Below are 21,420 nucleotides of genomic sequence, written 5' to 3' on the forward strand. Positions count from 1 at the left end.
ACTTCTATTGATCCCTCGCAGGAAAGTGATCAGATGCCCCCAACCTCTGCCACTTTCACAAGACTACTGCCCGCATTTTGTTTACCTGGAATTGCCGAGTGCCGACTACTCGGTCTAGAAACGTAACTGCGGAGAAAGAGGTCCCTCAGAGCTGAGCAAATGAAGATAAATATCTGGATCTAAAGTAGGTTTCACAGCAGCGTGGAGGAGCCCTATTCGACGCAGGTACAGAGTAAATACAACCACTGATTCTGTTCGCACCAATACCCCTTGCATTTTCCAAGGAGACTATCTGTGAATACCACCTTATGTATCTCAGAGCTCAGCCACTAAACCCACCCTAGTCAAAACGCAAACACGCAGATTCCTGGCTTGAGAATTCAGTTCAATAGTCACATCGTTCTACCGTCGGAATCTCTGCGCAGGACTACGGAGTACTGGTTTTTCTCTTCTGATTGACCACGCCCCGCAAAGATACCTCGCCTGCATTCATCACGGAAGCCTTCGCTATGCTATTGGGATGAGAGTGAGACTCTACCTACCGAATCAGTGGAAGGGATATTCATTCAACTCGCAGACTTACTCTGTAGATACTACATATTCACTTTTTCAAGCACTTGTCCTTTTTGAAAATCGACAATTCGGCTTCGGCAATCCCCTATTGGCTTTAGGAGGCGACCGCCTAGTTAAGAACTTAAGGTTGATGTTCAGCTGTGACTAAGCCGCTAGGGGTCAGTAACTTAGTCTTCGCTTTCAGGATGTTTACAGCAAGTGCTCCGTACCTAGTGTACCCCTGTCAAGCATGCATCCACCCTGGAGAAAAATTTTATGTGATTATCTTGCCTGATCCATAAATCAACCAACGCCAAGAGGATATAACACCATTCCCGTGTCGTAAATCCAAGCAACTCATGACGCATAACTCATAACCCGAAATCGTTAAGCATGAAAGAAATGTCACCCGCGTCCAGTAATAGTCTTCGAGCTGCGCGCCAACTCAATACAGAACTCGCCCCATTCGCTTCCTCCGGGCGACGGCAGGATTTCCTCGGCAATCGCCTCCTCAAGCCGCTCCCCATAGCGCCGACGATACTCGTTCTTAACCTGTTCCAGGTGCCGCGGCTCCCAGTGCAAACGGACCAACCGGGAGATCAGAAGTTCGGACCGCTCCTTGCCCGAGCGAGTCTCCCGGAGGGCTTGGTGCAACAGCAGAGCATCGCGCATGGGTCGGTTGATGGCCCCGTTGAGAATATGCGCCAGTGTTTCACCCTGTCATTAACCAAGTTAGAAGATCATGAGAAGTACTCGGGTAACTAAAAGTGGAGATACGTACCACAAGATTCTGCGACTTGGCAATCATTGCTCGAGCAAAGTTTTGGTTGTAGATCTTCTCATAGGCGCGGAGCACCTCCCGCAAGTGTGCGTCGCTTCGTCGTACAATAATGTAGATCATTGCGGTCTCGCCCCCGTGCCGTGACATCAGGGCCCCATACAAGTCCCGAACGTCGCGCTGGACCAGATTCGCGTCGATGGGCTCACGCTCACTCTGCCGTGTTTCCTCGAGGGCAAGCAGCACCGCGACTCGAAACTTGTCCGCCTTGAGTTCCGCCTTCATGCACTTTTCCAGGCTGTCCAAGTACCGTGAGTCACGGAAACATTCCTTGATCTCGCGGATGTCGCTGTTGCTGCGACCCATCAGAGACTCGATGAGGAGTTCCCGCCGCGAGGTGCTAGACTGGTAGTAGCAGTTGGCCCAGTACGCTTCCGACTCCCAGCGGCCCAGGGCGGTTGCGTAGCATACTTTCCCAAACGCACTGTTGCCCAGCTTGAGCCGGATATGTTTGGCCATATTAATGCCTTTGCCCTGTAGCTTCACGTGACTCTTGTATTCCTTGCGCAAGTCGAGCATTTCCTCGCTGGATAGGTGAGGCAGCACACGAATGAGAGCCTTGGTATCAATATTGATGGTGTGCGACAAAGCCTCCTGCATGGTAATCGCGTCCGGAGCGGGGTCATAAAATGTGACCTTCTTCCGGACACTGCTTGGTGAGATCAACACCACTGCCTGGTCTTGAGATTCATGTCGGCCGTGACGAACCCGGCTGCTGTCACGTTTAGCGCGTTCGGGCTTCAGCTCTTTGCGATCCCTTTCATCCTTGGACTTCTTTCGCGAGTGTTTCCTCCTCCCGTCCGCGTCTGAGCTTCCGTCAAGTGGCTCAAAGTCAGAGATGTCGTCGTCGAACTTGGATGGGATCACAATAGGCGACGGCATTGGAGATATGGATTGATATGTGCCCTTATAAGGCTCTAGCATGGGGCTTGCAGGTCGAAAATTTGGGTCAGCCCCCGCGACTGAAAGGTTGTTCGCAGAGGAGACAGAATGACTGGCGGGGCGGCCCGTGGTCCGATTCCCGGGCGTTATCTCGATAAAGCGTTGTTCATTCTCCTGACGAGTGGTCGTGGCTGGCTTCTGAAATTGTGGAACTGCAGAGTATTTGGCCCTAGTAGGTTGGGGTTCGGCTGTCGGAGCTTCACTCGGTTTGGAGAACTGGGGTGTCGTAGAATACTTATACGGCACTGCGCCATTCTTGGAGCCATATTTCACATTTGGATCGATATGGGCGTACTGAAAAGGTGCAGGATTAGCGTAAGCTGGATGCGTATTTGCATCGCTTGATAAAGCGCGCTGATGAGTCGGAGAGCTGACGGCCGGAGCGTAAGCATTGGAGACTGAAAGCGGACGACCGTTGGGAGCCGCGTATGGATTCTGCTGCCCTATATTGGCATATTGAGGCATCGGAAAGCCGGGAGCAATAGGCGCACCGGTCATCTCAGGGTAGGTCGACACAGGTTGCGGAAATGCGCCTGGGATGGATTGCGTCTCGGCCTGCGACGACGGCGGCACGAAGCCCGGTCGTTCGCACTCTGGAATGGGGGCCCAATTTGACTGCGTTGCAGATGACGTCGGAGGATAGCTGGGCTGGAATTGGCCATACTGTGACGGCATGGAATACTGGAACTGTCCTGGTCTGGCATAACTGGGATGATGGCCGGGAATGTCCTCATCTGAAGCATGACGGGAACGAGACGAATCCTGCTTGGCAGAAGGAGCGCCATTGAGCGCCCCAGACATGACTGGACCATCTACACGAGGCGAGGGCGCACGCGCTGGCTTTCTGTATCCGTAGAAATCACGCTCCAGATCGCTAGGGGCATCGCCGTAGGCCAGCGCCTCATCGTCCGAGTCCGAGTAGGAATCATCCGAGGGACTCTCGTACCTCACTGGTCGAAGGTTTGGCGACCGCGCATAGCCCTTTCTGTCATCGCGCTTTGCAGTCTTGATTTCCCCCGAGTCCGATTGGTAGTAGTGATCGCGACGTCGCTCGCTGCGCAGATATTTGTCCTTGCGATCATCCCGTTCTGATGCTGAGTCTGAGGCATCGTATCGAGAACGGCTGCGATGACTAGCGATTGAAGTGTTGCTGTCTCTGGGGCCGCGGGATCTCGACCGCAGATGGTCGTCCCTCGCATCGGTGGCGAGGTAGTTTCTCTCCGATGACCTCGCAGTGTCGGGAGCGGTAGAGGGTAGTCGGCTGTCGCGAGATTTGGAACGATCGCGGATGCGCCCGCTCGGAGACTTGGAGCGGCCACGCGACCGTGGGTCATTGACTTGCAGTGACATGGTTTCGAGTGACGCTGCGAGAACCCAATTATAACCGCAAGACAATCGGAAGCTCAAAGGATATAGAATAGCAACAGGACAGAGAATAACGAAGCAATCAGGTGGAAATATAGGCGAAAGAATCGAAAGAGTCAAGGTCTACAAATCAGTGAAAGGAGGGTAAGCAGATTAGAAATGTGAGAAAGAGAGAACAGAAGAAAGACCGGTCAGAGACTCAGAACCCATAAGCGACTCGAGCGAACCGCTTTCTTTTTGTTACTGGCCCGAGGCTGAATTCTACTGTGATCATCGGCGGTCGCGCCAAAGTCCAGCTGAACAGGTTGAAGCTAAGAATGGTAGGAATCTCACGCACAAGAGCTCGAGGTGGTCTCGTCCCGTGTTGGAATTCGCGGGGCTGGTTACAATTCGATAAGCATGCTCTGCGATGAAGGTCAAGAAAAGAGACGAACATCAAAATCTCTCTTCCTATTTCCAATATCTCAATTACTGCTAAGAGATACGCGCTCGTCTTGCGCTGCCTCTTAAGTTTGAGCCGCACTCTTCGCTGAAGCTCAGCTGTACTTCCCTGTCTCTGATGAAGGCGCCAGGATGTGTGCAGTAGTATGCAGCAGATAACGGAGAATGCCCCTCCAGCTGCAACGAATTGAAATGAACTCCAGATCATTCAACCCGCAATGCACACCAATTACGGTGCCAGAAAATGGCCCACAGTTGGACTTGAGTCAAACGACGCCTCTTGCAGTCAAGTGCCTCGTATGATTCGTATCTAAGTACCGATCTTACCTGCTCAAGGGAGACTGATTGGTCTACGAAAAGGGCGATGAAGTTCTGGGCAGGTTGGCCAAATTGAGCTTTTTCTTCAGCCTTGCCATCCACAGTTCTGGTTCCGTCAGGAGTGCGAAGTGAAGGACTAGTAGTAATATCTCTTGAATTCCGACATCATAGAATTTTATGAATATCAACTTCATCCGAATACGGTGCCAAGAAGGCCTACCATTGATGGCGCGAGGTTATAGAAGGGAGACAAAGAATAGAAGATCAGCTAGCCAAACGTTATGAATCAAGAAAAATGGTGTGAAGAGAAACTAGTTCTGATTCAAAGGGGAAGCGGAAATACACCGTCTGGGAGGATTGACAACCAGATCTGGAAAGAAAGAAACAAGCATGATGGCGCCATATGCTCGTGGTATTCGGTACACCGCTCGTATTCGGAATCACAAGGTACCAGGTCATCAAAAGTGATATCACAGAAAACACGCAAGTGGTATAAAGAAAAGGCAGAAATTGGCTGCAAATGGTAGAGCAGGAGAAAGTAAACGACATTGTGGTTTGTATCCAGATGAGCTACTGCAATGCTGCTCATCCCAATCTCGGGGCTCTGAACGACTGATTCTGAGACGGAGACGAATAAATTCGCTCCATCTGCGAAACTCAAACAGTTCAGTGTGCGAGGAAGACATCACACAAGGTGTCCCAACCGATGGCAATTGTCGAGACCTGTAGAGAACAGAAAGAGAAAGAAATGAATACATTTGCCAAGAAATAAAAATTGCAAGTCAAGTGGACATTTGATAGCTTATCACACTCCAACCCACCAAAGGATGCAAATAAGCGGATCGAGGTGTGTGCCGAAACCTCAGCTCGTTTCCCAACGAGGTGAGAAATTGAATGACTGTTCAAAGGTACGAATCAGAGCTGCAAACTCCAAGTTCCTACCGTGTCCGGCGGCCGTCATGGGAGGGACCCATTCGCCCACTGTAAATCTTTTGCATCGGCGAGGCGGAGATACCGTTGCGGTTCAGACGGCTGGTCCTCCAACGCTCATACCAAACAACACGACTGGCTTCCCGGAGTTCGGTGCGCCAGTCGGTGAAAACAGAGTCCTTGAGCTTCACAAAATCGCAGTGTGCGGGGTCGTACGGATTAGCGAAACCCCAGGGAAATTTGCGACCAACTGGCTCGTCCCCAGCTTCGAGGGAGTGAGGGTCCGGGGATAGAATTGAGAACGGAAGATATTGAGAGGCGGCTTGAGATCCTGAGGACTGAATTGTCTGTTCGCTTCGCTGCGACGGTGAGCTTGGAGTGGAGGCCTCAGCTTTGCCCTTATCGACAGGGTCCGATTCCGCCTTGTGCTCCTCATTGGCGTTGTCGTCCGCGTCAGTTCCCTCCTCATCCTCGTCGGCGCTTTCTGAAGACGTATATTCTTCCTGATCCTCCAGAGTCAAAATTTCGAGAGGGTCAATGTTCGCCTTCTTTAAGCTCTGCCAAACCGCCTTCTTCAAATAGCTCATGTGCGCTGTGGTGATTGTATCGGCCTTGCTGATGACAGGAACAACAGTGGTCTTCCCCAAGACAGTCCGTAGAACTTGAATATCGAGGAACTCATCCAAAACTCCAATCACTGGCGTATCTGTGGCTTTGGACGTTCCTTGGGAAGCGCGTTCAGCGGCAGCGATGTTCTCATCCAGGCGCACAGGATCAAGAAGCAAGAAAGTGCAATGGATATGTGTATCCCGGAAGCCGGGAGACCGAATCACTTTCGTCTCCTCGCGCAAGGTCTCTTCGAATTTGCTCTCCAGGAATCCGGTGACACCGCGCAGTTGGATGTCCACAATATTCTTTTCCAGTCCCTGAGAGTCCCACAGGGTCAGACCCACACGCTCACCGTCAATCTCGGTTTCAAGGTAGTGAGAGGTGAAGCCTTCGTTGGCAGGTGAGTGGCGTTCGTATGCTTCGATTTCTTCTGGAGATCGAATGGGATGCTTGTGTGGCGGCATAGTTAAAGATTTCCTGAGAAAATTCAAGAACGAGGTCTTGCCCGAGTTGCGAGCACCGATGACAAGGACACTACTCAAAATGTGAGCACATATTTCCACATCCCCTTTTCATGTGATGTTGTGACTCACTTGTAGGGTGTCGGGTCCTTGCGCCTCCGCATCCTGCGCGGGTTGTTGACCGTACTGACAGCACTGCTCGCATAGCTGTAACGTCCACGGTGTGTCATACTCTCCGTACGCGCGTAAGGATCAACTGCCTCTGCAGATGTATTCATATTGCTGCGAATGGCAAGGTTATGATGAGAAGCAATTGTCTCTTTCGACGGAGTGGGAACGCTGTCGTGCTGTCCGTCGCCCCCAAAAGTCTCGATGACCGGCGTCGGTGCCAGGTCGGGCAGACGAGGAGGGAATTGTGGCATGGACTCGCGTTGACGGCGAAGCTCCTCCTCCTGCGCCTGCGTTCTTTTTTTGCTTCTGCTTCCGGACGGTTTTCTTTCACTCAGCGGCTCAGTTGACTTTGCACGACGAAGAAAACCTAGAGATGATGCGCGACGTTGATCCTTGAGATGACCGTTACCGTTCTCTGTGATGGGAGAAAGTGTGTCTGAGGAAGGCTGAGTCTGCGCAGGAGTCCGGGGTCTCGACGCGGTTGCCATTCTTATTGGTGTTAATCTCTTCCTAAAGATCACTGACAGGCTGTGATTCAGTTGAAAAGTGGGGAATCTGTGAATGAGGAGTGTCTCAGATATAGAACTTCTCACCAATAGTGGGACGTTTCACCAACCCTCTTTATGTTACTTCAGAATGACAGTGGTTTGTCCCTGATGTAATTTTAGATGTGTTAAAACTGCAGAGGCGCCTGCAGAGTAGATGCTGTATGCAAGTCAGCCAGAGCAATCATCAGAATCGCGCTTCTGCTACACGATAGGAAGTTGTTGGTTCATCCTTTGAATTTATCGAACATTTTTACTCCTATTTCAGACCGACGTCACTGACCTTGTATCAATTTGGTGCCAATTGACTCTGTAATTAGCGTACCAGTGCGTATTACCCCACGTGGGAAATTGATTTTGGCACGTTCTTGTCGACGTCTCTTGCCTTGCAGAAAAATTTGTCGTAAACAATACGGAGTACAGGCCGGTGAAATGGCGTCTCTAAAAGCAGTGCCAGGTCAGAGACAGGATGCGCTGGTCGGAATTCTCTGAGAGCCAAGATACACGCCTCCGAGAAACGAATGAATGAATGATAAGAAACCCAACTGAGTAGGGATCAGGAGGGTCTGATTTTAAATGACGTCCACCAGCCCAGCGAGTGTTTTGTCGGAACCAGCCCCAAGTCTCTGCTGGAGGGAAAATATGTAGAAAAAAGCGATTGTAAGTCTTAACAAGAGATTCCGGATTCTGCTGATGAAGCTTCCTCCTTTAATCTCCAAGTTTTCCTTTTGATTTTTTCTTTTTTTTTGGACTTTTTCCTTCGTTTTGTTGTGCCTTCCTTGAGGTCAAAACGAAGCGGATGATACCTGCTCACAGCGTCCGACTGATGCGGCGCTTGGATAGAAAAGAAAGATCCAAGAGAAAGAAAGAGGGTTGGACGGATAGAAAAGAGAAAGGAGGTTTACAGGACAAGAATGAATTGAGATGGAGCAAATCGACGGCGCCCCAGACTGATGATGATCAGCCCAAAAGAACAGAGCGCGATAACAGTCTCTTCTCACCAAAAAGGCTCCTGCCTTAGACAGTTACCTATCCGTTCCTCTTTTGTCCAGTTCAGAACTCTTGGATTTTGCTCTACAAGTATGTACAAAGCTTGCCATTGTTACTCTACATTTACTTCTTCAATCATCCTCTAGATAAGCCCTTTGGTTGTCCAGCGCGTCTTACTGTAGTTTTTTACTTTTCTCTCTCCCTTTCAACCAGCTAATGTCATTGAGGAACTTTTGAGCTCGACTAGATTCAGGGGCAGTAGATACCTAGCAAACAATAATCTCTCCAGGGGCTCGACTTTCGAGCCCTCCCCACTCCGACGAACCTACTGGCTAAGAATTAGGTTCCGTTACTGGTCCTGGACTCGTGGTCACCCTCGTCTTCGGTCTTAGTGGCTGAACTGCTAAAGCTTTAGCTTGCTTTACGGAGGGGCACTTTGACTGAGCAATTTCATTCGTGGCTAACTAGACTAGGTAGCATTCACCAGCACAAGGGCATTTGGGAACATTCAGGGGCCACGGCAGTCGAGTATGAAATAACACCTGAAAATGACCCATTGTTTTCATGAAGGCTCCATTACATCAGAAGTACTCCGTATGAAAAGCTCTGTTGTGACGAGCCACCAAGGATACTTAATCTCTCCTTGATGCACCCACATCACCAACGTTCATGCAGGTTGATCCATCAGAGGCGGACATTGTTGACTATCTAGGCTTTGTCTGGGTCTGATTTTTACTTGCTGTATTTACTTAGTCAGGGGTCATTGCCTTGTCTGGTTTAGCTTGCCAAGAAACCACGCAATCCAGGAAGGAACAGCCGGGAGATATGGGGTCACGTGGTGCAGAGCTCTCCACCTTTCTAGTCTCTGAGGAAGGTTACTCCGTACTATTATTATGATCTGTCCTGGAACTCCAAACCCCTCCATGATTTTGACTCTAGTCTCGGGCCGGAACAACAAAGGTTCCTCATGCGGCCTTAGGCTTTAAGGCCTCGTGTATTTGATCAAGCGGTGATGGGAATTCCATTTACGAGCTTGGACAATAATGCTCACTGCTCCCGCCGCCCTTTGAAAAATACCTAATTATGCATTACCGTTGACCATAAAAACCACAATGCAACTGACATCGAAATTTCTTCCAAAGCGATGAGTAATACTCAAAGAAGCATATCGTTCGGACTGTGAAAGCCGCACATTCCCAGTTCGCGCAATTGCACTTCAGGTGTAAGTCAGTTCCAGATCCCCTGAGTGTCCCTGATGTCGAACGATCGATCATACCTAGCGGTAAATATACAAACGGCGAACTATCTGCTCCACAAATGATATTCAGTCTCAATCTCCGTAAGTAAAGCATGCTCACTTCTCATGGTTTCACCTTTTTTTCTATGCAATGCCCATTCTACTACTATATACTCTGGGACGTAATACAAGTGAAATGTCTTGGGACTTGTGCAATCACAATCTTGGCCAACACAGCCTCCACCGTGCCATAGTAATGGGCCCTGAAAGCTTCAACTCTTTGTCTCCACAGTTATCAAGCTTTACATCCCGCATTTCCCTTGCATTACCGATCACTCTTGCTCTACCGATGCTGTTCTCCATACTCGAAATGGGATGACGATGCATGGGTCGTCCGGACACACTTTGTCGCGAACAAGCTTCTTGAATTTCGGTCCATTTGGTCCCCCGCTGTACTTCTTCTGACCAAATAGCTCAGGCCCACCCGGCAATGCATCATCTCCCCACTGACCATTGTAGTTCAACCAGTTAACAGGATAACTGGGCTCATAAGGCCGAAAGGTCCTGCTGTCGGCATCATAGCTATACGCATAGGCGCTCAGTATGGGATCCCATAGCAAACCACGGTCGGTATGGTCAACAACAAATCCGGCGGGGAGATTGAGATGGGGAATCGTATGGTCATGATCGCTGCGCACGGTTCACACTCCTTAGCACGCGCCGTCATCATCAAGGTTATGCGTCGGTCTACGGAGTACTCACCCCGCCATAACGTAAACAGCGTGCGTGCCTTTTGCCGAGTATGCATATGGCCGCTTGCCTTGTTTCTCAGTTGCGTCGTACGTAAAGGCTTGTCCTCCAGCATGCTGACTATACCAAATCGCTTGGGGGCTCCCATTCGAAAATCGAATCATATTGTGCTCCCTATATTTGATGAGCTGTGCACAAATGCTGATGCTCCTCCGGCTCGACATACCAGTCCCCGACGTGGTCACCAAATTCCATACTCAGGACAGTGTTTCCTTCGTTGTACCTTTTGATTCATGAGTCTGCCACAATCATCACCGAACATACCGGCCATGACTTACGCATAGAAGTAAAAATAAAAGGCATCTACCGTCCCATTGTTGTGATCACGAATAATAATCGTTGAGGAGACGGCGCCGTTCGTCTTTCCCTGTTGATCTGGAGCAGTGCCCTTGAACCACGCTGGCTGCGGAGAAGCGTTAATACCTTCCTGGGATGTCAAGTAAACGCTTGTGTTGCCCAGACTGTTCAAGATGTCGAGGTTGTCAAGAGTCAAGGGTGACTGGACCCCTTGGATGGGTTTATGGTCAACCATTGGCGTAGTATGTACAACTTGCTGCCCAATGTCGGACGGCATGTACGGATCTTGGCTATGCAGCCATACAAGAGGCGCTACGCCATTGTCAGAATTCGAAGATCATGTTCGATTGCTGCAAACACACGCACCATATTCCAGCACAAAGCTCGGTATGTTTGTTGCCGCGAGATCTTTCATAACAGTATCTGCGGTGGCGACTGCCGGCTGTAGCATATTCCACGCAAAAGCCTCTAACGCCCATAGAGCCCGCATATTGGTAAGACAGAGGCAATCAACGGTCTAAGCCTAAATTGTGCGCAATATCCAGCCATCGGTTCAAAATCATTTCAGAGAGGATAGTGATGAACGGCAGGCAATTTATAAGTTAGAATGGGTGCTGAGAAGCCAGGGCTGAATGATCATCAGTCCTCAGGAATTCGCCATCCTGGCCACCTCTCAAATCTAGAGTACATATTATTTCACGCTGCAGTTGAAGCTAGAGTCAGATTCTGCTGCAGCTGACAGACCATGAGAGCAACCAGGAACAATCCAATCAACCTCGTGTGAAGACCAGACGATCTGAGCTGCAGCTACAGTTCGTCCGTACATGGCTTGAGTGAATAAGTGGCTATGAGGGGTCATTCCAGAGCGTAAATAAGCATGGTGCGGGTGATGCAGTCAAGAATTCCAACCAATACCAGGTTGTTTGTGATCGTCCAGTCACGCTGGCCTCGGGTTACATTGTAAGGATCCTGTGATATTGTTGGTCAAGACGGCTGATTGATTGTGGGATGCTTGAGTCAGTAGTTACCGTCGCCGCCACTCAAGTCATCAGATAAGCTTGCCAGATGACCATTTATTCTCAGAAAGGTAAGGGTTGTATTACAGGGTTTCACTCACCATTTCGGCGCCTTCTAATTCAGGTTAATCTTCGACTCAACCCAAGCGATATTAACAGGCAGTTACTATAACGCCTTTGCTTTTGGTATTCACAACGTAAATAGCCCTGCAAACAGTTCTACAACAGCTCGACACAATTATCGTGTCCGTGAGGTCGGCTTTCCTGGCCGTTCAGTTCACTGAATTGTTCCCATATTTACAGATCAACATGAGGATATCGATCTATACCTTTCCAGCGTCCTGCACAGCCTCCAGCTCTTTCTTCTTCTTCTTCTTCTCCTCTTTCATCAGCTTGAATACCCGCAGATCTAACGGAATCCTCTCTCCGAGCCATGTAGCACGTTGCGTATGATTCCGTTCTTCCTCTGAATCGACCGTGTTCGGGTGGATCAAGGCGCTCAACGGCCCCCTATTGATAACTAGCCAAGGTACAAACGCACCGAACTGGGCAGGTGTGAATACGTTGACTTCGAACATGGCAACTGGATGAGGTCCTACTGGCCTGTCGAAGAAGGTGTAAATCCGAAGCTCAGGGACTGCATACTGTCAGTCATTCCCGTTCTTTGGCTTGGAGGTAACCGGATATTCGCAGAAACTGGATGCCAGGGGAGAATCGCCCTTACATTCGCGTCTGATTCTTTCATGTAGAGCTCTGGCGTATGCGACTTGGTCTGGATTGTTCTAATTCGGGAGATCAGTTATGGCCGAAGAAGTCATCAATATTTCGAAGGATTCCTAACCTGAAAGTGATATATATGGATATCAAAACCTCCACGGCGATCTTTAGCGAGAGGGTCGGGGAATTCCTCGTATGCTTTACTTAAGATTCCATGCTGGGGGTTCTTGAGGGACTTTCCATCCTCTGTCTTTTCACTATCATAGTCTAGTTAGTTTCCCTGCCTCGTGTCTTATGCAGTATTCGACCTGGACTCAAATCCTCCGAAGAGCCGGAGCCTTACTCTGTCAGTGGTTCGAGGTTTTCATAGCCCTCGAGTGGAGACGGGTATGAGAAAGCGAATTGGTCCGTCATTGCTCGTCAAGATGATAAAGAGATTCAAATGAGTAACTGTGTGTAAATGTTCTTTGATTTGTTCATTCAAAAGTTTGCGCGAGTCAGTCAAAGATCTGGTGTTGAAACAAAACGACAGGACCGAGGTGGTTATATATCTAAGAGAGGTGAAGGTTCCACACTTGACCATGCAATTCTCAGAAATATGACGGGCATATGATGATTGACAATTCTGATTGACCGATTCTTAGAAATTTGAAAGCCATGATTGAGAAATATGGTGCAATATCCCTGGTAGGTAGAAAGTAATCCTTCTGTTGTCAGTAATTCCGCACTCTGACAAAGCCGCGGAATCAACACTTACCTTGCCAGGTGGGTGGAGATTAGGAGCACAGCTGGAGAAAATGTTTCAGAAGTTACATTGATTTTTCTTTGCATGTTAGTAAGATAAATATCTGCGACTCCTATATGGTCAGGCTCAATAATATGATGTTATGTTTGTCATTGTGAGCTCGTATGCCCACAATTTGCTGAATGCGATCATAATATCTTCTGACAGGTGACCACGACAACTACAGTCCCAAGTAAAGGAGGCTCACTGCTTAAATTCATGTTCTTAATCATACTGAACGAGCTACCTTGTCCATAACGCCCGGCTTGGATGTATGCATCCCATACCCACTCAGAAATACTCCAGCCCCCATACTCCGGTTGCTGAATAGAACCCTTTTCCTGTAAAGAATGCTACCACGAAGCCTTGACATCGATATGTCCATCATCGTTGACAAACTTTCCCCGATCCCATTCACGACCCTCGCCTTTCTTTGACCACTTCACGTCTTCAAGTCTGCCTTCATCATCACCACCGCCTGTGGCTGTTTTACTAGAAGTACTCTTCCATCGATCAACCACATCATCATTGAAGCCCGCTTCTCGTAGTCTTTCCGCACCCTTTTGCTTCCAACGAGCACGGTCGCGAAGCGCCTCGAGGGCGAGCTCCCAATCATCTTCCTCTGTGGTAAGGCCTGCAACAGGACGTCGGGATGGCCCTTTTCCCTGATCTTGATCGTCATCTTCCATGTGGACGTCCAGCGTAGGATCGTAGTCGGGAGCAAAGTGAGCGTCGATATTGCTCAAGTTGGCTTTATAGGCGCCCCGACCCCGAGAGCGAATCGCTCCCGAATCGCTGTCGACATCATGCCTAGGAGGAAGTGGTCCCACCAAATCCTCGAGTGGATCAGACTCAAACCCAGACTCTTTTCTCGGAGGAGATGGTGTCCGTCCTCTCTCACGTGCTGTGGTGTGTTCACGTGTCGTGCGACCATCGAGTGAGCTGCGGCGAGTGTTGTATCTTGTATGCTCTCTACCTTTCCGACCCCTGTGTCTGTCTGGTGATGGGCTGCGAGAGGGCGACAATGAGACCGTGCGTCGACGTTGTCTGTAGCGATCGCGAGAATTCGAGGCATGATCATCTCGTGGAGAGCGGCTTCGTGAGTATGAGCGGCGGCGATGTTCTTTCCTTGAAGATCGATGACGCCTTTCACCATTGTCGTCAGATCGATGGGTTCGTCGGTGTCTGCGGGACCGATCTCTGTCCGAGGAAGCTGAACGACTCCTATGGCTTCTCCTATGAGGGCGATGCCTTGATTCCCGGCTTCCTCTTGTGTCTCCTAGCGAGTCCAAGTTGTCCAACAGGTGCCGGGATCGATGACGGTCGCGTTCTTTGGCATCATTCGCAGAGGAAGACGAAGCTTGGCCCCGTAATTGTCGCATTCGTTCCCTGGCTTCCCTTTCTTCCTTCCGCTTCAATGCAGCGTTATGACTGTCGGTTTCCTTTATGATATTGCGTAGAAATCTCGTATTCGGTTTAGGAGCTGCACCTGTAGGCCTGCGAGGCGACATACATCAACACAACGCTGATCACAGTGCAACTCCACATCAAATATCGTACCTTCTAGGCAAATAAGCACCCAGTCCTTGAGCCGAATATTTCATCGAGCTGTCACGGGCCTCCTTGGCTAATACTTCCGCAACATAGTCGTTGCTCAGTTCGTCGTTCGTTTCTCCAGTGTTGGAAGGCATGATTGCGGGCGAAGAAAGGACAGCGGCAATTGCGCCCAAGTGGGCAATGGAGGTAGCTCCTTCAAAATTCAAGAATTAGCCAGCAGACAGACTTCGCGACATCATTCATACGAGAAAAGAGACATAAACTGAGTGAATTGACGAAATATTGAAGACTATCCGCTCATGGCCAGTGCCAAATAAAGTGAGGCGGTGACTTCACCACTGGCTGGGGAAGCCGCGCTAGACGGCAATCAAAGCGGTATCCCTCAGGATCGTCCGATAAGCTTTTGTTTACTTTTCCGTTATCTACCAGCCAACGCGTTCTGCAGATACCTGGGATTTTCAGGCATAGAAGTCTTTGATATTCCAACTCAGGGCTTAAACATAGGATTCACGCATATCGCTGCCAAACGTACCTCATTGAAAAGAGACCGCCTGAAGATGACCGACCAGAGCCCCGCTGAAACACTCGAACAGCTCCGACAGTTGGAGCAAGAGAATGGCGACCTGAAGACTCGTCTCGCCATCATACGCATAAGCGAACCTATCTCTGCTTCAGATGCCGAAAAATCCAATTCGTCGCCGTCAAAGCGTACCTCTGACGTTTCGGCCATCGATAGCCCCACACCTGCTTCCCTGCAAGCAGATTTGACACACTACAAGGTACGGATAAGATAAGTGGACTTTCACCACTGCATATGCTATATCCTCATTATATATTCTCTCTGACTTGTATGAGAAGGAACTCTTCTCGAAATTGCGCTTTTCCTATGTTGAGCAAGTAACAAAAGAAAAGTTCCTGCGAGCAATCGTGGGCGATCCTCCCCTGATCGTCGGACACAATGAGAACGTAGACTTGGAAGCGCAGTTAGCAGAGGTGAAAGCTGAGCTCAAGTCGCGCAAGGAAGAAGTTAGGATCATGATTGAAGATATGGAGAAGATGGGTCGGGATCTGGCGAGTCGTGAGTGCCTTTCGCCCATTATGGCACGAAGCGGCGCTAAGTATTATTTGCTACAGGATACAAAAAAGTGCAACTACAGATGACACAACTTTCAGCACTCCCAGAATCGATAGAGAACCTTGAATCCACGATTGCCGGACTGCGTGCGAAACAGGTCGCCACGATGGGCACGTCATCTTCCCAGAACCTTCCACTGCCAGCGACGCTGTCTCTCTTGGCCGAGCGCGAGGCGGAACTTGCAGCATTAAATCGGCAACTTGCGGCAGTACAGAATGCTCTGCCACGCAAGACAAGAGAAGCCGAAGCAATGGAAAGAGAATTGAGTGTATTAGAAAGACGCAGGAGCGAAGCAACCGCACAAGCACGGGAGGCACAGAGAATGAAACAGGAAGGCAAGAGCGACGGCCTCGAAGAGTTGGGCAGGTGGTACAGGAGCGCAGAGGAAACACTGAAAAGTCTGGTGGGTGTTGAGGGATGAGACAGCAGGCCCGATGATTGATGACTGGATTTGTATTATGGGGGCGTCGCCATTCCACAATTCGGGTGTATATAGGCGAAAGCGGTGGTATCTAAATTTACAGCACAATGGTACAAATTGGGTCTCGAAATGAAGCCCGTAGGCTATCTAATTCATTGACGTGCATGATCATACAACATGATACGCTATGCTGCAGACACCATGGAACCCCTCATGATTTTTGATTTCCAAAACGAGACCCGGCCGTACTCCTGATTTTTAGTTAAGACATCTACTCCTCGTCCTCCTCAGCCTCCTCACCATCACCGCCAGCAGCGGCAGCGGCCTTCTTGCGCTGGACACGGCCAGGGCGGCCACCACCGTAGGGGGAGGTGAGAGCGAAGTCGATGTGCTTCTGGGAGTCAAGGCGAACCATGTAGGAAGGCACGTTGACGATCTGCTTGCCGACACTGTTGGTTAAAATAGGTTAGCATCATTTCCTTAGCGCTATCGAATGGTGAGCCATACCGGATGTGACGCTGCTTGATCAGGACACGAGCGTGGTGGATGGACTTGGCAAGACCGAGCTTGTAGACACAGGTCTGCAGACGACGCTCAAGGAAGTCCTCGACACGGAGGGCCAGGACGTAATCGAGCTTCATGCGGGACTCATCGAGCACACCAATGCGGACCAGACGACGAATCAAAGCGTTACCTTCGAAAAGACGCTTGGGGTCCTTCTCGTCGAGGGTGAGAAGCTCACTAGACCGGAATATGTTAGTCACTGCTTCTCAATTGTCGCAGGGCTGAAAAAGCGCATACCGAGCAGCACGACGGATCTTGGACAGGGTGAGTTGGACACGCCACACCTCACGCTTGTTGCGCAGGCCGTACTCGCCGACAATCTTCAGTTCCGAGTCACTATCGACCAAAGGTTAGGCATGGAACACACGACTTAAACAGAAGCACGCTTCTGATCAGTGGCCGGAGAGTACTAACAGACGAGCCGACTCGAAAGCTGAACATCAATTAGCGTTTATTCCGACTTTGATGAATTTTCCATTTTTGGATATATTAGAAATACTTACGACGACGAGGGACCTTGTAGGTCTTGGAGTAAACGCGACTGTAAAGCAGAATCGGTAATTAGAACGATGAGACTTCATTTCGCATTTACCACATTGTATATACTCACGGGACGGGGGCCATGGCTGCTGATTGCGCGTTGTCGTGATGTTGTCGAGCACACCAAACTTCACGAAGATCGCAAAGTTCAGAAGTTGAAGGATGCTCTTTGGGGCGGAAACAAGCGAGGAGAAGAGTGGAGACTAACCGTGTTGAGGTTAGGGCTAGGGCTAGCCCTGGCGGCGCACCAAATGCACCCGAGGACGTTGACACCATCACCAAGTGCGGCAGAAGGAGGCATTTCTTCGTTGTCGACAATTTTTCAACACCAGCACCACCTACACCGCAAAAATGGGTCACTCCCACGGTTTGAGATCGGGCACTCGCGTACGTTCATGCGATGGATTCATATCGACGCTTTTTTTCGCGGACTGAAACGGAGCGCTGACGATGGTTGTAGTATGCCTTCAGCCGCGGCTTCAAGGAGAATGGCATGATCCGTCTGTCGACCTACCTGAAGACCTACCGGTACGAACCAGAAATTTGAACATGATAATGGAGAGATGTGCGAGCAGGATCTGATTGTTGTTTTCATAGGGTTGGCGACATCGTGGATATCAAGGTCAACGGTGCCGTTCAGAAGGGGTCAGTACGATTTCCGCCCGCTGCAATCACGAGGAGCCCGGAAGGCGCGGACTATACGTGATTGTGATGGAAAATTCGAGGATTTGTTTGCTGAAATTTTGGAACAGTATGCCCTACAAGGTCTACAACGGTAAGACCGGTGTCGTCTACAACGTGACCAAGTCTTCCGTCGGTGTCATCATCTACAAGGTTGTCGGCAACCGCTACATGGAGAAGCGCATCAACGTTCGCATCGAGCACGTCAAGCACTCCCGTTCCCGTGAGGACTTCATCAAGCGTGTCAAGGAGAACGCCGCCAAGAAGCGCCAGGCCAAGGAGCAGGGCATTCACCTCCACCTGAAGAGACAGCCTGCCATGCCCCGTGAGGGCCACGTTGTTGAGGGTGTTGCCGCTGAGACCATCACCCCCATCCCTTACGACACCCACATCTAAACGAATGGATATGGCCGATGCGGTTGTTTGGTGTTTCTGGGTTTTTCCGTCTATGGGTGGACTTTGCATTGAGACGAAGCGATAAAAAATTAGGGTTCTCAGATGTTCTAGCACATCTCAAGCCTGTGCATAGATTCCCCTGAATGAAAGAAAAAAAGACAAACCTTTCGATTCCCCCTTCGAAGAACCAGTATGATTTGGATATTCTGGCTGGAACGGGTCTCTTAAAGGCACCTATTGGTCAATCTGCCAGACAACTTTCGCGCCCACAACTCCTGCGATATTGCTATTTCTAGGTGTGACAATCAATCAATCACTTGAGTAGATATTTCGCAAGATCGTGTCATTTCACTAGAGATACTCCAATCGGTAGGCGTAAGCAATTGTCATGCCGACTGCAACGAGGTAGCATCGACCTAAAGCGGCGCCTCTACCCGCGCCACCGAGCACTGAATTAGAGTGGGATTATGCATGGGACCACTAGAGCTTAGGTAGATACATTAAAGCGGTCAAAGAATGACGCTATGAGACCTCATTCTCTGTGAATGAAATAATCCAAGTAGGGGTTCCTGCATTAGCCGTTAAAGCGGCGACGGAAGAGATTGCCAATCGGCAGTGGCAGAGAGTTCCGCCCAGAGGTTCCGCCCAGGCAAAAATAAGCTGTCGCCAAAAAAAAATTGAAATCGAACGTATCATCCTCGTCGCCAGTTACGCCTCCTTATTAATTCGATTTGGAATTATCAGCATCACTTTGTACATTACTTCTGAGAATATTCCCTCTTCATGGCTATCACTGCCTAAATGCTACTGCTTTCCGTGTCAGACCGATCGTTGCCGTATTCTCCGTCCCGATAATACCCCAGGCCTCGTTGATGCCTCTATCAGCCACTTCTCACTCCAGCTCTGCGCAGGCGCATCTGGAAGCAAGAGAGTCTGCAGCGGCTCTTGGTCAAGATCTATTGCTACAGTCAAGGGAGACTGGCGAAATTCTACCTCAAGGGACGCAACCCATCACACAAGATGGCAAAAAGAGCCAAGCGAAGCCTTTCGCCCATTTTGTCGCTGGCGGGTAAGAAATTATAGTTTTATGCTAGTTGAGATGAATCTCGAAGCTAATGCGATAGATTCACAGAATTGGTGGAATGACCGCCGCGACTCTTACCTCTCCTCTTGATGTCCTGAAAACCCGGTTACAGTCCGACTTCTACCAAGCCCAGCTCAAGTCTCTTCGTGCCGCTCACCCATTGCCACCATCTAACTCACTTGCTTCACTTCCACGGACCGCTATGATGCACTTTAGCGAGACCTTCCAGATATTGCGCTCGATACATGTCCATGAGGGCTGGCGCGCACTGTTTAAGGGCCTTGGACCCAATCTCATTGGCGTTGTTCCGGCACGCGCCATTAACTTTTACGTATATGGAAACGGAAAGCGGATACTTAGCGACTACTTTCAATACTACGATTCCAAGGAGACGCCCGTCGGAATCCATCTGACGGCGGCCGCCGTAGCAGGAATTGCCACAGGAACGGCCACCAACCCAATCTGGCTGGTAAAGACACGCTTACAACTAGACAAGTCTAACGCCGTGAATGGCAAAGGCCGTCAGTATATGAACAGCTGGGACTGTATCAAACAGACGGTGCGCCACGAGGGCATTCGAGGCTTGTACAAGGGACTTTCCGCATCATACCTCGGTGTGACCGAGTCAACTCTACAATGGGTGATGTACGAACAAATGAAGATGTACTTAGCGCGCAGGGAAGCAGCCAAGCGTGCTGATCCCAATCACATCTACAACGTCTGGGACGATGTGGAGTTGTGGGGTGGTCGAATCTGCTCCGCGGGCATGGCGAAACTGATTGCTGCGGCCGCCACGTACCCCCACGAAGTTGTCCGAACGAGGCTGAGGCAAGCCCCCACTCTATCTGTGGGGGATGGCAAGGTTCAGATGAAATACACCGGTCTTGTGCAGTGCTTTAAAACTGTGTGGAAGGAGGAGGGTATGGTCGGATTGTATGGCGGTCTCACACCGCATTTGCTGCGTGTAGTTCCGTCAGCCGCCATCATGTTCGGAATGTGAGTATCTCTTATCCCTGTTTGTACAGATGACCAGCTTCTGACATCGTCGCTTTAGGTATGAGGTGATTCTGCGCGTTTTCGGAACGACTTCATAGATTACCCAGGTTGTCCTCTCTACTTTGGAGCGCAGACAAGATTGTCTTTGAGCGTAGAACTTGTACTATATCTAACCCCGCTTTTTTACTGGTGTTATTATTATTGACTAGAAGGGTCAACTGCATGTATATGGCGCGATTCTTGGATAGTTGCTGCTTGGCTTGGCGTCTTCACTCTTCTCTCACATTTGATCTAATACAAGGCTGAGAAACCACTTCGTTGTAACTATATGGTGGGTTGGACCAGGGTCGGATCAGCTTAGAGAAGTGTCTTTTAAAAAAGGAAGCTTGATTGAGAAGAATAAATATTATCATGCTATAGTTGGTAGCTCCTTGAATTTGTGTTGCTCGACATATCTAATGTAGGTCCGGATTACTACTACCGGTGAAGTTTACAGTAACCGCATGGGCGTACACTGCATCAAGTCATCATATGATTTAGAAAATCTTGCTCTCGTTTCCGCTGACTGACTAGTGAGTGTCTGTGTACTCATTTCAGTATTGCTATATCATCCTCCCCTGCCCCGGCTTATTAGATAGATAGGTATCTTGTGGATGTCTGTCAAAAAAAGAAATATATATCCAGTACCCCTCCCATGAGTGGCTTGAACTCCATGGTGAACGTGCAACCCATTACGTACACATACTTTAAATTGATTGCAGTAAGAAAGCCTATAAAAGTGTTGTTGATGATCTATACGTGGGCCAAGGTATCGAATCTGCCTCAGCAAGCGATGATTGCGTTTTTAAACCTTCTGTTAATCTACGATCCACCGAATTATTCGTGTCTAATCGTCGGTTGCCTAAGTACTCGGCGAGGTCACAGGGCAAGGCTGACAGATCCTGCCAGGGACCAGCCGTCAGGCACACAGCGAGTCATGGACCCCAGAAGACGGAAGACCGTTTTATGCTTCCAGAAGGTAAG

At 49.6% G+C, this 21,420-nt stretch overlaps 9 protein-coding genes across 9 annotated transcripts; 3 read left to right on the forward strand and 6 right to left on the reverse strand.

Annotated features, from left to right (window-relative positions):
• Positions 1–957: 957 nt before the first annotated feature.
• anxc4 (annexin ANXC4) lies at positions 958–3,682 on the reverse strand (the record flags this gene model as incomplete). Its single annotated transcript, XM_033557926.1, has 2 exons — positions 958–1,269; positions 1,334–3,682. 2 exons carry the CDS (start codon positions 3,680–3,682, stop codon positions 958–960), a joined length of 2,661 nt encoding a protein of 886 aa, XP_033413817.1.
• Positions 3,683–5,394: 1,712 nt separating this feature from the next.
• aspE (septin) lies at positions 5,395–7,115 on the reverse strand (the record flags this gene model as incomplete). The annotated part of the gene is made up of 2 exons (XM_033557925.2): positions 5,395–6,529; positions 6,589–7,115. The coding sequence occupies 2 exons, from the start codon at positions 7,113–7,115 to the stop codon at positions 5,395–5,397; spliced, it is 1,662 nt and encodes a 553-aa protein (XP_033413816.2).
• Positions 7,116–9,731: 2,616 nt separating this feature from the next.
• On the reverse strand, positions 9,732–10,996 carry ALT_2059 (putative vacuolar protein sorting-associated protein TDA6; the record flags this gene model as incomplete). The annotated part of the gene is made up of 5 exons (XM_033557924.1): positions 9,732–10,089; positions 10,162–10,323; positions 10,376–10,432; positions 10,488–10,818; positions 10,873–10,996. The coding sequence occupies 5 exons, from the start codon at positions 10,994–10,996 to the stop codon at positions 9,732–9,734; spliced, it is 1,032 nt and encodes a 343-aa protein (XP_033413815.1).
• An 849-nt stretch (positions 10,997–11,845) lies between these two features.
• ALT_2060 (DOPA 4,5-dioxygenase family protein) lies at positions 11,846–12,653 on the reverse strand (the record flags this gene model as incomplete). The annotated part of the gene is made up of 4 exons (XM_033557923.2): positions 11,846–12,159; positions 12,247–12,304; positions 12,364–12,496; positions 12,583–12,653. The coding sequence occupies 4 exons, from the start codon at positions 12,651–12,653 to the stop codon at positions 11,846–11,848; spliced, it is 576 nt and encodes a 191-aa protein (XP_033413814.1).
• Positions 12,654–13,376: 723 nt separating this feature from the next.
• Positions 13,377–14,714, reverse strand: ALT_2061 (uncharacterized protein; the record flags this gene model as incomplete). Its single annotated transcript, XM_089599250.1, has 4 exons — positions 13,377–13,859; positions 13,925–14,292; positions 14,345–14,520; positions 14,584–14,714. 4 exons carry the CDS (start codon positions 14,712–14,714, stop codon positions 13,377–13,379), a joined length of 1,158 nt encoding a protein of 385 aa, XP_089456396.1.
• Positions 14,715–15,137: 423 nt separating this feature from the next.
• ALT_2062 (kinetochore protein Sos7) lies at positions 15,138–16,136 on the forward strand (the record flags this gene model as incomplete). The annotated part of the gene is made up of 3 exons (XM_089599251.1): positions 15,138–15,359; positions 15,439–15,658; positions 15,754–16,136. 3 exons carry the CDS (start codon positions 15,138–15,140, stop codon positions 16,134–16,136), a joined length of 825 nt encoding a protein of 274 aa, XP_089456397.1.
• A 271-nt stretch (positions 16,137–16,407) lies between these two features.
• ALT_2063 (40S ribosomal protein uS4) lies at positions 16,408–17,516 on the reverse strand (the record flags this gene model as incomplete). The annotated part of the gene is made up of 6 exons (XM_033557920.2): positions 16,408–16,585; positions 16,644–16,877; positions 16,938–17,036; positions 17,115–17,133; positions 17,204–17,241; positions 17,311–17,516. The coding sequence occupies 6 exons, from the start codon at positions 17,514–17,516 to the stop codon at positions 16,408–16,410; spliced, it is 774 nt and encodes a 257-aa protein (XP_033413811.2).
• A 75-nt stretch (positions 17,517–17,591) lies between these two features.
• On the forward strand, positions 17,592–18,317 carry ALT_2064 (60S ribosomal protein eL21; the record flags this gene model as incomplete). The annotated part of the gene is made up of 4 exons (XM_033557919.1): positions 17,592–17,627; positions 17,701–17,768; positions 17,838–17,885; positions 17,993–18,317. The coding sequence occupies 4 exons, from the start codon at positions 17,592–17,594 to the stop codon at positions 18,315–18,317; spliced, it is 477 nt and encodes a 158-aa protein (XP_033413810.1).
• An 872-nt stretch (positions 18,318–19,189) lies between these two features.
• ALT_2065 (putative mitochondrial carrier protein (Rim2)) lies at positions 19,190–20,495 on the forward strand (the record flags this gene model as incomplete). Its single annotated transcript, XM_033557918.1, has 3 exons — positions 19,190–19,386; positions 19,450–20,397; positions 20,456–20,495. The coding sequence occupies 3 exons, from the start codon at positions 19,190–19,192 to the stop codon at positions 20,493–20,495; spliced, it is 1,185 nt and encodes a 394-aa protein (XP_033413809.1).
• Positions 20,496–21,420: the final 925 nt, after the last annotated feature.

Source organism: Aspergillus lentulus (genome assembly GCF_001445615.1).
Source record: "Aspergillus lentulus DNA, contig: Alt04, strain: IFM 54703, whole genome shotgun sequence".
Taxonomy (NCBI): Eukaryota; Fungi; Ascomycota; class Eurotiomycetes; order Eurotiales; family Aspergillaceae; genus Aspergillus; species Aspergillus lentulus.